At 44.8% G+C, this 16681-nt stretch overlaps 1 protein-coding gene across 6 annotated transcripts in view; it reads right to left on the reverse strand.

Moving 5' to 3' along the window:
• The window catches only part of ltbp3 (latent transforming growth factor beta binding protein 3), a 126756-nt gene that overhangs the window by 13979 nt on the left and 96096 nt on the right, over window positions 1-16681 (reverse strand). For 3 of the 6 annotated variants that reach the window (XM_063202719.1, XM_063202721.1, XM_063202725.1), the window contains exons 16-25: window positions 15224-15346; window positions 14081-14203; window positions 12774-12890; window positions 11260-11388; window positions 10060-10230; window positions 9447-9530; window positions 6573-6701; window positions 5981-6118; window positions 3270-3410; window positions 1881-2039 (exon numbers count right to left, since the gene is read on the reverse strand). In XM_063202719.1, coding sequence (XP_063058789.1) covers window positions 1881-2039; window positions 3270-3410; window positions 5981-6118; window positions 6573-6701; window positions 9447-9530; window positions 10060-10230; window positions 11260-11388; window positions 12774-12890; window positions 14081-14203; window positions 15224-15346 — 1314 coding nt within the window. The remainder of the gene's footprint in view (window positions 1-1880; window positions 2040-3269; window positions 3411-5980; window positions 6119-6572; window positions 6702-9446; window positions 9531-10059; window positions 10231-11259; window positions 11389-12773; window positions 12891-14080; window positions 14204-15223; window positions 15347-16681) is intronic. The other 3 variants (XM_063202722.1, XM_063202720.1, XM_063202723.1) reach the window with 2 other exon arrangements.

Genomic DNA, 16681 nt, shown 5'->3' on the forward strand with positions numbered 1-16681 from the left:
TGAATGCAGTCCCAGGTCCCTTATCATCTTAGCTCTAAAGGACCTTCTGCAGAAAGAGATAAATACACTGTCCTACAGGGCCCAGACCCAGGGACCCAAGGGTCAAGGGGGCCCTGAGGCCCAACAATCTATATTTCCTATCTCATATTGCGTTAAAATCTCACTTTTAACAACTGTAGTCTTACAACTTTTCCCTGGGGTAAAACCCTCAACAATATAAGGTCTCTAACATCTGGCCTAAAACTGCATCTATTTTCTGAAAAATAGCAACACCCATGGAGGGGGTGGGGGCCCTTTCTTGTTGTCTGGCCTAGGGGCTCATGGAGGGGGGGGGGGGGGGTGTGTTTGCGGGGTGGTCCTTGTTGTCAGGCCCAGGGGCCCATGGAGGGGGGCTTTGTTGTTGTCTGGCCCTGGGGCCTATGGAGGGGGCCTTTCCTGTTACCTGGCCCAGGGGCCCATGGAGGGGGGGCTTTCTTGTTGTCTGGCCCAGGGGCCCATGGAGGGGGGGCCTTTCTTGTTGTCTGGCCCAGGGGCCCATGGAGGGGGGGCCTTTCTTGTTGTCTGGCCCAGGGGCCCATGGAGTCATAGACCGTCCCTGGGCGTGGCCGATGTCTATGCACTATACAGTTTTTGTATATAAAGTAATGTCAACATGCAGCTGTGTGTGTATTTATGTTTATACCTGTATGTCTCTGGCCTTCAGCGTAGGCCTGTGTGTACATCTGCAGCCTCTGCATAAGCTCTGTGTATACAGTATGTACATGCTTGATTTGTGCTTGAGTCCATGCCAGCGTGTATCTGGGTGCCAGTATATGTCGAAGCCAGTGGAGGGTGGACAGTACTGGATGATACCTTGCCCTAGTTTTTGCCTTGAGCCTGTGTGTGTGTGTGTGAGTGTGTGTGTGTGTGTGTGTGTGTGTGTGTGTGTGTGTGTGTGTGTGTGTGTGTGTGTGTCAGACACAGAAGGTTTCAGAAGAGTATAGAACATCAGCTGAAAGGGTAGGAAGTTCTCAGGCAGCCTCAGCCAATGAAATGATTATGTCAGGCGGCCTCAGCCAATGAAATTAAGTTCTCAGGCAGCCTCAGCCAATGAGATGAAGAGGGTGGGGTGCAGAGATATAGACAGGCAAGCACATTCACGGTTAAGAGGTTATTATGGCATCATCCAACAGATGGCTCTTCACAGTGGGACAGTGTTTCTATGACAGAAGAGCTGTAACCACACTGCTGATTAATCTTCTACACTGTGAAACATTGCTGCCAGTTCAACGTAAAAAAGTAAGTTGCCCTGCTGCCTTAAGTTTGTAAGTTAACTCAACTTGAGAAAGCCTCGAGTTGAGTTAAGTCTCGAGTTAAGTTAGCTTACAAACTTAAGGCAGAAGGGGAATTTACTTTTTAACGTTTACCTGGCTGCAATATTTTACAGTGTATTTGGTGCAAAAACAAGACTGAAGTTTTGATGGTACAAATGGAGTATCGAAGTCACATTGAAACATCAGTCAGTGCCTGTGTTTGCAACTTATACAAGATTAAGCCGTAACTTCCTTCATACAAGCACATTCATTGTTTACTCAAAGGATCGACCGGGTTTTGGAATCGGGGACCGAGATCGACGTCAAGGTGGGGCAGGGCCCACAGGAAAGAAAAGGACCAACGCGATTGGCCAGAGCAGGAAATAGGGGCCAATTTAATTGGCCAAGAGGGGGAGAAAGCCAACGCGATTGGCCAAGAGGGGGAGGAAGCCATTGGCTAGGAGGGGGAGAAGGGCCAACGCGATTGAGCTGAGCAGGAAAAAGGGCCAATTTAATTGGCCGAGAGGGGGAGAAGGGGCCAACGCGATTGGCTAAGAGGGGCCGAGAGGGGGCCGAGCGGCTACCCACCGTCATAGACGCACTGTTTGAGCGCGGCGCTATAGGTGTGCGGCTGATTGCATATGCAGTGAAACGAGCCGGGCGTGTTGACACACTCGCCGTTCTTGCAGTACGAGGGGTCCTGGCACTCGTTGACATCTGCAAGGGGCACCACAGATAGACCCGTTACTAAAGTAGGAGAATTGGATACAGAGAAGAGAGGGGAGGGGGGGTCAGTGAGTCCTCACCGAGCCCGCCGGTGATATGCTGCTGTAGGTAGTGAATGCAGAGCAGTGGGGTGCAAGTACATGCTTCGACTAGCATTGACTAGCGTGTTCAGCTATTGGCCTATTCTATATTCACTTTTAAATGTCCTTTACACGACAGCTGAGGTAGCATAGGCCGTGCAGTGTAGTGCAGATTAACTAGCTTAAAGTTGAGCTACATCACTTTCTCAGGTTTTTGGATTCATTCAAATTTGCATTCATTTAATGTTACAGTAGTGTCGTACCTTTGTGTTAACGTTTCTTATATTCTGTTAGATGCTGCAGTTACAGTACATTATTTGGCTTTTGACAACTTTGCTTAGAAAAACTCCCCAAATCAATTTCTGACGACCTTTGACCAGACGGCAATCTGTGATGTTTAAGGTATGCCCTTGGCGTCAAAAAGTGACGTTCGCCTCTACGGCGCCCACTTGTGGCAGCATAACCTCACTGACGGTTAGGGTTAGGGAAACGTCTAGGTCTAGCCAACCTCGTCAACATGCGACGTGGCAGCAATGCCCCGGACGTCAAAAATTGTTGTCTGGTCAACGGTAGTCAGAAATTGGCGAGTTGGGATGAGACTGTGTTGTCCCAGTTTGGACTAAAGTAAATAAACTAAACCAAACTAAACTTAACTAAACTAAACTATACTAAGCTTCAAGTGTCTTTTGTTTCAGACATGTAACGGTAGTGACACATAGATGCGAATTTGGCCAAGTGAAGCAAATTTCGCCATTCATTCCTATGAGAGAGGCGAAGGCAAGCGAAAGCAAGCGAACAGGAGCGAAGCGAAGCGAAACTATTAAACCAAGTTTAATATGATGCAAATGTGGAGCGAATTCGCCTGCGGTGGCCCAATCAAATCAACAACATAACTGTTCCATTCCATTTGATTTGCCGCAACGACCTGATGACGGTTGAGCTGTCATCAGGAACGGAACACTGAATTTCGCCTCTCTTCGCCTCGCTCGTTTCGCCTGCTATGTGTCCCTAGCGTAAAAGTTCGCCCTCTGATGAAGACGGAAGTTTCGCCGTTGAAACGTGTCAGGTAAAAGATGAAAAAATGTACATGTCTGAAACAAAAGAAATGTGAAGATTTGATATAATTTGAGGACATGATGTAACTAAACTAGAGCCCACTGCCTTGACTCACCTGCCTGCTCCTCTGGCGTGACGCAGCTGTTGCGGTCGGTGCCCAGGGTCCAGGGGTCCGTACAGATGCAGTAGAAGGACTCAGGGGTGTCCACACAGTGGCCGTTCTTACAGTTGGACGGTTCCAGGCACTCATTCACGCCTAAGGGCAAGGGAACAGCTGTGTCACATGCTGCGTCATGTTATATCAAATTAATACCCTATTTAATATGGAAATCCAGGTTCACTAAAGTTATCTCATTAATATTACTCATCATTATGAAACCTACAGCTGGATGGCTACTGGCACTCATTCATGCCAAGGGCCAAGGGAAGAACCACGTCACATGCTGTGTCATGCTATACTGCCCTACCATTTCAGAACGCAGTAGCTTGAAAATGGTTGAAAATGAGTTTAGACCGGAAATTGGCTTTAAAATACCTTCTTTTTCTTGTGTTTTCTTGTGTTTTTTTTCCAACTTGGTCCCGTTTCAGAAAAAAACGATAAAAAATGATTATACTGCGCTTTTTGGTTTTAGGTTACGTCGTACTAGCTAAGAACGCAGTATAACGTGCATTATACTGCACTTCTTCATTGATACCGTGGTTTGGTGTAGACAGTAATACCACAACAGAACACAGTATAAGGATTTTTCAGCTAAAAAGAAATGAGAATGTTGTTTTTTTCTTGTGTGCATACATTTCCACCATAAAAAAGTATTATATGGAAGTGTCATCACCACTTTACCTCCAACACAGTTGCGTGGCCAGAAAAGAAGCTTTAATGCCTTTTTTCTCAGTTTGTCACTTCGAATTATACTGCGTTCTGAAATTGTAGGGCAGTATACACCCCTTTGGTAGTTACGTCTTCACTGATTGCGTGCACATTGTTGGCTCAAACACACACACACACACACACACACACACACACACACACACACACACACACACACACACACACACACACACACACACACACACACACACACACACACGCACGCACGCAGACTGAGCAGACCTTGAAGAGAGATTACATGCTGTCCTGAGGTGTGTATGGCTGTATAAAATAGGGATCCTAAAATACATGTGTTATGCTAGGGGTTCCCAAACTTTTTCCCCTGCGCACCCCCTTGTACATTTCAATGTGGTCCGCGCACCCCCTAAGCAAATATTTTGGTGTGCTGATGGCCGCGAAAGTATAGATTCACTGCTCATTCACTGCATATTAAGCACAGTCATTTTTGGGGAATCCTCTTTTCCAATAGTCTTGGAATTAAACTACACTTCAGATGGACCCTTCCAGCATATAATGCACCATACTATTAAAAACTACTTAATGTTTTTAATGCTAGATAAAAATTCACATATCCGCCATTGCTCTATTCAGCTCGGGCACCCCCTTGAGGCAGGCTGCGCACCCCCAGGGGAGCACACAGCCCAGTTTGGGAAACCCTGTGTTATGCTATTCCGAGAGGGAATAGGTTGTTCCAGAAGCATAGGAGATGTTTGTGGTTACAAGCAATTGAATGTACCACTGGACTGAGGACATCATCAGGGATGCCCGTGTCTGTGCCGCCCACCTCATATCTAAAGTTATCGTGAGCATCCATTTCCTTATTTCAGAAAAAAAACACCTGGCTAGCTTCTGTACAAATGTGCGGTACATGGTTGAATCTGCTCCAACAATGCTAACTCAGCACGATTACATCACATCTGTGTGCAAACAGGTCTATAACAAAACTGGGAGCCAGGACACCTAGGGGTGTCACTGAGGTACTGCAGGGGGATCCCATTATAGCAAAAGTAGTGAATGCTAAAACTGTGCCCTGACCAAAACAATCCCTAACTCTAACCTGTCAATAAACAAATGTTTTTGCACTTCGCATTTTCCCCCAACAACAAAACAACAGAGTAAAACACATTTAATGGCAGTGAGGATCGACCAAAATACAGACACAGTAGAGCGGACAGCATTCCAACCAAAAGAGCAAGGTTTTTTAACAGTTTATTCAGAGCAACAGTGAGGCTGATGGCAAAAAAGAACATTTGATCCACCTTTTTTTTTAATATTTTGATCTCGTTGATTTTTATCACTTTCTATTGTATTTTGTCTTTTTCCTCTTTTTCTATTTAATTCTATTGATTGACTCAGAGGGTACTAGTTAATGCACAAATGGCAAATAAAGTACTTTGAACTTTGAACTTTTGAACTTTGAAATGTCCTCTCAACCACAAGTGTCCTCACAGTAAAGGTGAAATGTCAATATCTGGTCCTCATAATAGTGGCAATAACAAGTACACACATATACACTATATACAGTATACACACACACACATGAACACCCACACACCCACACACACACACACACACACACACACACACACACACACACACACACACACACACACACACACACACACACACACCCACACACACACGCGCACACACACACACACACACACACAGGCCTAAACACACACACACGCACACACACCCACGTGCACACACACACACACACGCACACACACACGCACACACACCTACAGACACACCCACACACCTATACACACACACACACACACACACACACACACGCACACACACACACACACACACACACACACACACACACGCACACACACACAAACACACACCTACACACACACACACACACACACACACACACACACACACACACACACACACACACCTACACACCTACACACCCCTACCTGTGACGGCGGTGTTGATACACTTCTTGTTGGTGGCGTCTGGTGTCCAGGGCGGGTTGCAGGTGCAGTAGAATGAGCCGCGCATGTTGACACAGCGGCCGTTTGTACACAGCGACTCGTCATGGCACTCATCCACATCTGACACCACACAACATAAACAAACACATCAGTCAACCACGCACATCTGGCAGAGCATTACCGAGAGGGGGTTAGATCATTTAGTGGCATGTGGCATGTGCCAGTGGCATGTCCATTGATTTTATATTAACCACAGACCTAAACTAATTATTATTAATAAATGTAATCATATTTATTATTACTGTAATAAGTATTATTTTAAATTATTTATGTATTCTAGGCCTGTAATTACATGTGTGCGTGCGTGCGTGTATGTGTGTGTGTATTACCTATGCACTGCAATAGGTTCATGTCGTGCGTGTGCGTGCGTGCGTGTGTGTATTACCTATGCACTGCAATAGGTGTGTGTGTGTGTGTGTGTGTGTGTGTGTGTGTGTGTATTACCTATGCACTGCAATAGGTTCATGTCGTGTGTGTGTGTGTGTGTGTGTGTGTGTGTGCGTGTGTGTATTACCTATGCACTGCAACAGGTTCATGTCGTAGTCAAAGCCCTGCTGACAGTAGCACTCATATCCCGGCTGAGTGTTCATGCAGCGGCCGTCCTTACAGATCTCATCCGCAAACAGCACACACTCGTCAATATCTAGACCAGAGGAGACAACACACACTCGTCAATATCTAGAAGAGAGACACAACACACACTCGTCAATATCTAGAAGAGAGACACAACACACACTCGTCAATATCTAGAAGAGAGGAGAGAACACACACTCGTCAATATCTAGACCAGAGCGCAGAGGAGAGAAGAGGAGAGAACACACACACTCGTCAATATCTAGACCAGAGCGCAGAGGAGAGAAGAGGAGTTATACAATAGTTAGATCCGGTCAATTTATTTTGCGATATCTGATTGGATGAGACGCGTTCTACTGGCATTCTACGCGTCGGTAAGGAGGATGATGTCTAGGTGGACATCATCCTCGGAGACTCATCACACCTAATAATCACTCCGCCGTGGATAGAATGTAACCAGGGCCGCGTATTTTGAACTCGCCATCATTCTATCTCATAGTCTACTGCGGAGAAAGTGAATGTAACCAGGGCCGCGTAGTTTGAACTCACCATCATTCTATTCCATTGTTCTATGCTGGACTAAGTTGGGCGCACGCACGCCCGCATGACAGAGAGCGTAGGCTATCCCAGTTGGTAGCTGGATTCTGGCAGAGAGGAAAGAAGTTATCTGATTCTAGTGCAGTTGTCTGGGCAGTTGGCAGACCTCTGCGGCCGCTATATCGTAGTCTTTTGAAGGCAATCTAACATGTAGCCTACTTTAAATATTAAGACGGGGGGGTATGCGAGACAACGGACACTTTTTTGACACAGAGACAGAAAGGCTATGTCAGTCTACTGCAGTGTATGAGAACCGCTATAATCGGATCTCATTTGTGCTGTGGGAGAGGGAATGACGAGGAAGAGATGCTCTTAAAAATATAGCCTAGGCTATCAGCAATTGCCGTCCACCACGTGCAAATTAGTAGGCTACAAAGTGGGCATCTGGAAGCAAGATACCGTGTGCCATGCGATTTAAAATCATGGCCGCTTGGAACTGGAATGAGTTGCCTTTTCGTTTAGGAGGGAAAACGACCTCTTTCTCGGGTTCGCACCCACATCGTTTGCATGAGAAAGTGTTTCAGCAACAAAGTTGTAGCCTGCAGTAGCCTAAACTTTAGCAGACATCGGGGTATCATAGGCCTACAAGGGATTGATTTGTGTGGTTGTGCGTGTGAGAACAGCGCTCGGATCTCATGCGGCACTGGAGAGGAAAGGACGAGGGGGGGTGTCTTTACGCAGCTAGCAGCAAGTTTGCGGTCCACAAAAATGTGAAAATCAATATCGGCTGAAAAAGGCTTATAAAATAGGCATCTAACTAAAATGTTGAAGTTGCACAGTGTTTTCATTTATCATGCATCATTTTAGTAAGCGAAGCCCAGTAGCAGTCCACACAGAAATGCACTTCACACCGTTTCATGGAACTTTGCGCGCTGGCGCTGTCAGCTTGTCAGCTCGTCATTGCATAGCAACCATACAATCAATTCGGAACTACTTTGCTTAGCGGAGCAGGTAAACAAAGTATGATTAAGGTAACTAATAAACACGAATTCGAACATTTATTCTGGTATTTTGTTGGCAAATGAACTATTGTATAAAAGCAATATGACCCTCGTGGTCGGGATGATGTGCACTGACATCCTCCCTGGTGTGAGATCAGACAGCACTCAGCCTTCGGCTTCATGCCTTGAACCCTAACTTCAGGCCGAACAACACCAGGGAGGATGTCAGTACACATCAATCCCTCCCACTCTGGTCATATTGCTTACATAACACAACACACTCGTCAATATCTAGAAGAGAGGAGAGAACACACACTCGTCAATATCTAGACCAGAGGAGAGAAGAGAACACACACTCGTCAATATCTAGACCAGAGGAGAGAAGACAACACACACTCGTCAATATCTAGACCAGAGGAGAGAAGACAACACACACTCATCAATATCTACAGAGAGAGGGCAGACGAGCAGAAAGATGAATATATACAGTGCACACGAACAATGTTTCTGTAAACAACACACAAGTTATTTTCAAAACGCGTACACGGATTAATATCTGCAGACCGGAGCAGAGAGAAGACAGGAGACAAAGATAGACGCTAAAAGACATTATTACAGGTACATTTGGCAGAACTATACAGATATACAGAACATTTGACAGAAATATACAGAGGAACAAGTGTTGATGCTAAGTAGGGTTAGCTTTGTTTATTGAAGTACATTAGCATTAACATTAGGGTTAAGTAGAGTACACACACAGAGTGCGTTTCAATATGCAACCTTGACTCCTCCACTTGTGCTTGTGGCCTCACCCCGCCTCCTGGCCCCTCCTCCGTGGAGAAAACGAAAAAGTTTCCCAGCTGTCAGCCTAGCCACAACAACTTTTGAGGGACTGTTTTTCATTCACCATCCCAATTGCAAATGAGAAAAAGACTTAACAATTGAGCTTTTGCAAGATATTGAAATATAATGCTGTTGTCAGTGATGTCATCATGACATATTACTTCCTGGTACGAGGAGACAAGCACAAGTGGAGGAGGCAAGGTCGCATATTGTAACGCACTCACACACACTTCCTAGTATCATAGAGTCTGGCTCGGAGAGAAGAGTCTTAACTTGACATACGCACATATAACCTAAATGAGTCATTATTATTATGAATGATAAATATAACCTAAATGAGTCATTATTATTATGAATGATGAATCGATTATTTTAAATAGGTCACATAGGTCACAATGTTAAGAGGAATTGAGACAATAGGCCGTAAGTCATACCCATGTGCACTGCAAGGCCATACTCGGTCCTGCCCGTTTCATGGTAAAAGCCTCGACCAACCGGACACAACGAATGGAACTCAGCTGCAGACAGAGAGAGAGAGAGAGAGAGAGAGAGAGAGAGAGAGAGAGAGAGAGAGAGAGAGAGAGAGAGAGAGAGTAGAGAAAGAGAGAGTAGCGAGAGAGAGAGAGGGAGAGGGAGAGAGAGAGACAAGATTTAACATCTGTGATATCATCATATGTGATATCATCAATGAGATACTTTTCTACTAAATATGTATGTTGCTGTTCACTCGCACCCGAAGACCTTGTAAAAAACAATTGGGAGATGAGCGCACTTTCTGACCACATGCAGAATGCCCCTTCACTGGCCATGTTTAAGCAACACCTTAAGACACATCTCTTCCTGGAGGCTTATGGCTGCTAGTTCCACACGCACTTTCACTTACATGCATTCACACACACGCTCACACACTGACGCGCACACACACTCACCCTTTTCTACACAACACTCTGCGAAGCGACCTTGGGTGTTTTGAAAGACGCTATATAAAACGAAAGTATTATTATTATTATTATTATGAAAAAAAAAGACAAAACAAAACCAAAGTACCAGAATGGAAGACGGGGCAGGGGTAGATCTCACAGTGGTCGCCCCAGCCCACCCCAATGGAGCAGCAGCACTCCTGCTTGGTGACGTTAGTTGCTAGGACACTGTCACAGAACACGGTGTCATCCAGGTTCAGGTAGCATTCCTTCTTATTGTTCAGGTTGATCTCAATGGCTGTAGAAAAAAAACACCAAGACAGCATTTGAAAAAATATATTTTTTTTTCATGCATGAATCATACAGTGACATGCAAAAGTGAGAAATTATGTTTAATTACATAGAAATAGAAATTACATTTATCCCATTAGATACAGCCTTATAAATTTGCTGTTACCACAATGGCAATGGCAATGACCAAGTCATAGTGCATTACTAAAGGCCCTGTGTTATGTCATAGTATTGTGGTACTATGGTAGTTCACTTTTCAATGACTATCACAGTGTTCCACTAGTGTTACGGCATGCATTTTATGACACACATGCAAGAGCATGTTTTATAAATGAAGGTCTAAACTAGAGATGCACCGGATCCAAGACCCGGTTCCGGATCCGGCAGGATAATAGGGCTTTTTACAGGATCCGGGTCCGGCAGGATCTTAAGCAGTGGATCCGGTATCCGGTAGGCTCCTAAAAATCAGTATCTGGTGCATCTCTAGTTTTTACGTAGCCTAGGTTTTTCAGTCAGTCTTTCACAACCCCAATCGCTGCATGGAGTGAAAGCCCTTTGGAAGCGGCCGTTGCAGGCAGTGTGGCAGTAAGCCAATGAGTCAAAAAAATTGTTTGAGCCACGTGTTCGAGTAGGCTATGTGTTTCAACTAGAGATGCACCGGATCCAAGATCCGGTTCCGGATCCGGCAGGATAATAGGGTTTTTCACAGGATCCGGATCCGGTTCCAGGATCCAGGATCCGGTAGCCGAGGCTTTTCAGTTAAAATAGTTTGAGCCAACGTGATAAAAAGGGCCCACGTGTGTGAGTAGGCAATGTGTTTCAACCCTTCCATAGGATCCGGTATCCGGTTCCGGATCCGGCAAGATCTTAAGCAGTGGATCCGGTATCCGGCAGGATCCTAAAAATCAGGATCCGGTGCATCTCTAGTTTCAACCCTTTCATAGGATCCAGTATCCGGCAGGATCTTAAGCACTGGATCCGGTTTCCGACAGGATCCTAAAAATCAGGATTCGGTGCATCTCTAGTCTAAACGTACCATCACAGTGGCGTTGGTCCTCGGACAGCATGTATCCCTGATTGCAGACGCACACGTAGGAGCCCTGTCTGTTTTCACACGTGCCGAACGGCTGGCACAAACTCCTGTCCACCTCGCACTCATTTACATCTAAAGCAAAACAGGAAACAAGACAAACATGTACACTGAAAAAAATATTGGAAATGGGAGAAGAAAGTTAGGGAGTGAGGGTCATTTATTTGTGACATACAAACTGTCAATGACAAATGAGTGTATTTCCTGTAGTAGATTCATTGAAGAACGATTTATGATCATTTGAGAACAGGACAGTTCATACAGCCATCTCCAAAAGTGTTGTAGCTTTCATGTGGGTGACTTCTGAAGCCAAGTGATTAATTGAAAGTCAGGTTATTAGCAAATTAGTTATTCCAAACAGATGGATAGGCGACAACACTTTTGGAGACAGCTGTAGATATTATCTATGATACTGAGAATATTTGAATTGAAACCCCTACTATCAGGGCCGTAACCAGACATTTACTAATACTGAGGTCAAATACTGTGTGCCGTACAGCATACTGTACATTTAGAAGGCTTCAAACACTTCAGTCAAACTCTGAAGTTTGTTTTTATTAATCACTGCATTTAGGATAAATGGGGGGTGGTGTATAGAGACTGAATTTATCATTGTTGAACATATATCGGTTTTCATGAATAGATACATTTTACATTACTGAAAAAAATACAGTGGACACAATGACATGACCTCTGTGTGCTCAATGGTAGTTACGGTCATGGTAATAGGCAAGGCAAGGCAAGGCAAGTTTATTTGTATAGCGCATTTCATACACAGGTGCAACTCAATGTGCTTCACAAAATTAACAAATGCAAAAAGAAAGGAAACAGGGAAGAAAGAAGGAAATAAATTAGAGTCGAAGAACATTTAAAACTTTAAGATAAAACATAAGATAAAATAATAATAATAATAATAATAATAATAATAATAATAATGAAATAAAAAATTAAATAAACATTAAAAAGAGAGAGAAGAATGATATATAATTTAAGCTAGGGGAAAGCATCTAAGAATATGGCAATAGTTGCACTTCGAAGAGGGGATGTCTGCGCTTCAGCCTTAGTAGTGCTCACCGTCGAGGACAGCAGTATCAAGACAACCTGGGCTACTTCACAGTGAATCTTGGTGCACAAAATGACTGACGTTTCGGCACACCTGCGCCTTCTTCAGTTTTGACTCTGAGGAAGGCGCAGGTGCGCCGAAATGTCAGTCATTTTGTGCACCAAAATAATTAAAAAAAACCTCTAAAAAAGTTGCTGAGTGCTCCAGTCATCCCTGGGTCTAGTCACTGTGAAGTAGCCCAGCTTGTCTTGAAGGTAATAGTAGTAATAATAATAATAATAATTGTATTTGTATAGGACTGTATCATACAAGGGATGCAGCTCAAAGTGCTTAACAAATGAGAAAAAAAGAACATAATTAATTAGTACACAATTAATAGTTGCGTCTTGGTACTGACCTTCACACCTGCGTCCCCGGAGCGTGAAGCCCTTCTCACACTCGCAGCGATAGGAGCCCTGGGTGTTGATGCAGCGACCGCGCTGGCAGTTAACTGCCCTCTCACACTCATTAATGTCTACAGGGAGAGAGAGACGGGGTACAGGACATTTTATTAACTGCCCTCTCACACTCATTAATGTCTGAGAGAGACGGGGAGAGAGGGATGTAGAAGACAAAGGACAGTTTATTAGCTGCCCTTTCACATTCACAGAGGCGATTCTAGGGTCAGGTGGGGCCCCAAGCGAAAATGCAAAAGAATGAACATTTGAACCGAAATCACCTCTACTGTAGTACAGTATGGGCTGTTTTTCACTATCTAGGGGCTTGGGGGCCCCAAGCGGCTGCCTGCCTTGCCTGGTGGCAAGATGCGCCTCTCACACTCATTAATGTCTGAGACAGAGAGACAGGGAGAGAGGGATGCGGTGTACAGGACAGTTTATTAGGCTAGCTGCCCTCTCACACTCATTAATGTCTGAGAGAGACAGGGAGAGAGTGAGGGCAGATCAGGAAAAAATATCAAATTGTACAACTAATAAACTTGTCTCAAAATCTCAACATCACAGTTGACAGAATGTGAACATCAGGCACTGATCATTATCAGATCAACATTAATTAGGGAGGAGGGACGACCCATTTGAAGTGGACACTCATGCAAAGTCATTCAGTTGTTGGAAGATGCAAAATCTGTATTTCTATCTATCCCAAACAATACAAGAAAACCAATACAATGCTCTCACTTAACAGTATGGGTATCATGTGAGTTTAGCTACAACAGCCCCTCTACTGTCTGAGAGAGATGTATTGCTAACTAGCATAGCACTATTAGCCTGCATGCTTACCCTCACAGTGGCTGCCCTCTACTGTCTGAGATGTAAGCGAAAGCGTGAAAGTGAAAGTGAAAAAGTGAAAGCCCATTGGGAAACTCCAACTCCCACTGTCATTGTGACACAGCACTCCACAGCACACAAGTGAACACTGCACACTGCACACAACGCAATTGCATTTATGCCTCACCCGTGCAAGGGGGCAGCCCTCAGTGGCGCCCCATGGGGAGCAGTGCGGTGGGACGGTACCATGCTCAGGGTACCTCAGTCATGGAGGAGGATGGGGGAGAGCACTGGTTGATTACTCCCCCCACCAACCTGGCGGGTCGGGAGTCGAACCGGCAACCTCTGGGATGCAAGTCTGACGCCCTAACCGCTCACCCATGACTGCCCATAATGATGTATTGCTAACTAGCATAGCACTATTAGCCTGCATGCTTACCCTCACAGTGGCTGCCCTCCTGGGTGGGCTGGTACCCAGAGTAGCACTGGCAGCGGAAAGAGCCCTCAATGTTGCGGCAGTGGCCGTTAGCACACAGCTGATGGTCCTCACACTCATTGATGTCTACAAACATCAAAACATTAAAAATACAGAAAGAGTGTCTTGTTAACTTCAGTACAGTTCTAGCATCTTCTTCCTCACTTCCAAACAATACATGTGGTTAGTTGCTAGCAATCCCGTCGTTGTCGCCAGTTCGTTTGAGTAAAATGAAAAAGAGTCTGATGTAGGGAAATGTAACAGTTCCATGAATGTGAAGTATCAATGCGATTCTCTGAAGCTCTAAACATGATTTTCAATCAGTAATCAGAAAAAAAGTGTAATACCACAATAGTTACTACAAAAAGTAGTGAAATTGCAGGGGCATTATTGCAAGTAATTATTTATAGATGAGGTTTTCAATGCATAGCCTCGTCGATGACATCATCAACATGCATGGCTCACCACAGCGTTGGATACAAGCACCTGATAAATGCACTTTAAAGGGGCATTCCACCCGTGGAAACATGAATATGTATTGAAAGTGGGTCATATATGTAGTAGAATAGTAGCATAAATTTCTAATTTGGTGCCTTCTTGGCCGAGAAAAGGCAGAAAATGACTTTTAGTGCTTGTGGATTTGTGACAACAATCAATCCCCAAAATGCATTGCAAAGCTCAAGTTCCACACCCAGGCAGCTCTGCCAGTGACTTACTGGAGCCTCAATGCCAGTGATTTCAAAAGCACTGGCACACTGATCTGTGATAGGTCTGTTAGCGCATTAGGTCCAACCCCCAATGGGCGGGGTTGAAAGGGTGGGAAAAAGGCTTGTAGTCTCAACAGATATCCACCTCTCTTTCACTTCCTCCTACAATGATGCAAAATGACGATTTTTACATCATTGTAGGAGGAAGTGTTAAGAGGTGAATACGGATTTCTCCTGTCTCAGGGGGAATTGAGAGAGTATTGCACGAACATTCAAAAGTATGACTGGGTGTCTAGCAATGGAAAGTCTAATGCAAATGGGTGGAGTGTCCCTTTAATGTAATGTAATGTAATGTAATGTAATGTAATGTAATACTGTGTAATACAATGTAATGACTCACCTCTGCAGCCCTTGCTGTCGGACTCGGGCAGGAATCCCTCGTTGCACAGGCAGCGGTACGTACCCGGCAGGTTCTCACAGCGCCCGTTCTGACACACACCTTTCCTCTGGCACTCGTTCACGTCTGCAAGGGTGTGTGTGTGTGTGTGCGTGTGGGTGTGTGCGTGTGTGTGTGTGTGTGTGTTTGTGTGTGCGTGTGTGTTTGTGTGTGTGTGTGTGTGTGTGTGCACAGGGGGAAACAAAAGACAAAAAGAAGGATAATTATGGAGGAATGCGATGACACTATCGTGCAACTGATCAGCAAAGGATGTAATGTGTGAGTTTGCAAAAGAGTGTTCTGTGTGTGTGTGTGTGTTTGTGTGTGTGTGTGTGTGTGTGTGTGTGTGTGTGTGTGTGTGTGTGTGTGTGTGTGTGTGTGTGTGTGTGTGTGTGTGTGTGTGTGAGTGCATGTGTGCGTGTGTGTATGCATGTGTGTGTGTGTGTGTGTGTGTGTGTGTGTGTGTTCGCGCGTGTATGTGTGTGTGTGTGTGTGTGTGCGCGTGCGAGCGTATGTGCGCGTGTGTGTGTGTGTGTATGTGCGTGTGTGTGTATATGTATGTGTGTGTTTATATGTGTGTGTATGTGTGTGTGTGTGTTTATATGTGCGTGTGTGTGTGTGTGTGTGTGTGTGTGTGTGTGTGTGTGTGTGTGTGTGTGTGTGTGTGTGTGTGTGTTTATACGTGTGTGTGTGTGTGTGTGTGTGTGTGTGTGTGTGTGTGTGTGTGTGTGTGTGTGTGTGTGTGTGTGTGGCAGCTGGTCTGGTCCTGTCCTGTTCTGTGTTGGATGGTGTCCGTGGTGATTTATTTGGCGTAACTGATGCGGTCCAAACCCACCACTCCTGAACCAGCCAAATACCTCTCATGCCTCCCTTTACACCGCACTCACACGCAGGGAAACATCCCGTATGAACCGTTTTATTAAAATGTTCATAAATGTCCCACATGTGGAGCAACAATGTTGGATCAACAAGCTACCTTAGGTGCAGTAGGTTGATGTGATATCAAATTATACACATAGTAGACACACAAGTTGTGTACGGGGCTCTATATCAGTGATTCTCAAAGTGTGGTCCGGGGACCACTGGTGGTCCGTGACAGAGCTCAGGTGGTCCGCGAGGCAATCCAAGACAAGCTAGCAGTGGGCTATATTTGTAACATAATTACAAATCTAAACATAATTGAAGTCTTATTTTCACCACAGTAAGACAGGCTAGAAATGTGAATAAAAAGTGAGTGATCTGCATCGAAATAAACTGTCAAATTAACACCCATCAACTATCAATTCAGTTGACATGTGGTCCCTGAACATTTTTGAGTGGTACTCTGTCTGAAAAAGTTTGAGAAAGACTGCTCCAAATGATGAACTTTTTTCATTACTATCCAATGTGGCTATTAGATCCTAAGTTTACTAGCCAAACACA

The sequence above is a fragment of the Engraulis encrasicolus genome, chromosome 7, assembly GCF_034702125.1.
Source record: "Engraulis encrasicolus isolate BLACKSEA-1 chromosome 7, IST_EnEncr_1.0, whole genome shotgun sequence".
NCBI lineage: Eukaryota > Metazoa > Chordata > Actinopteri > Clupeiformes > Engraulidae > Engraulis > Engraulis encrasicolus.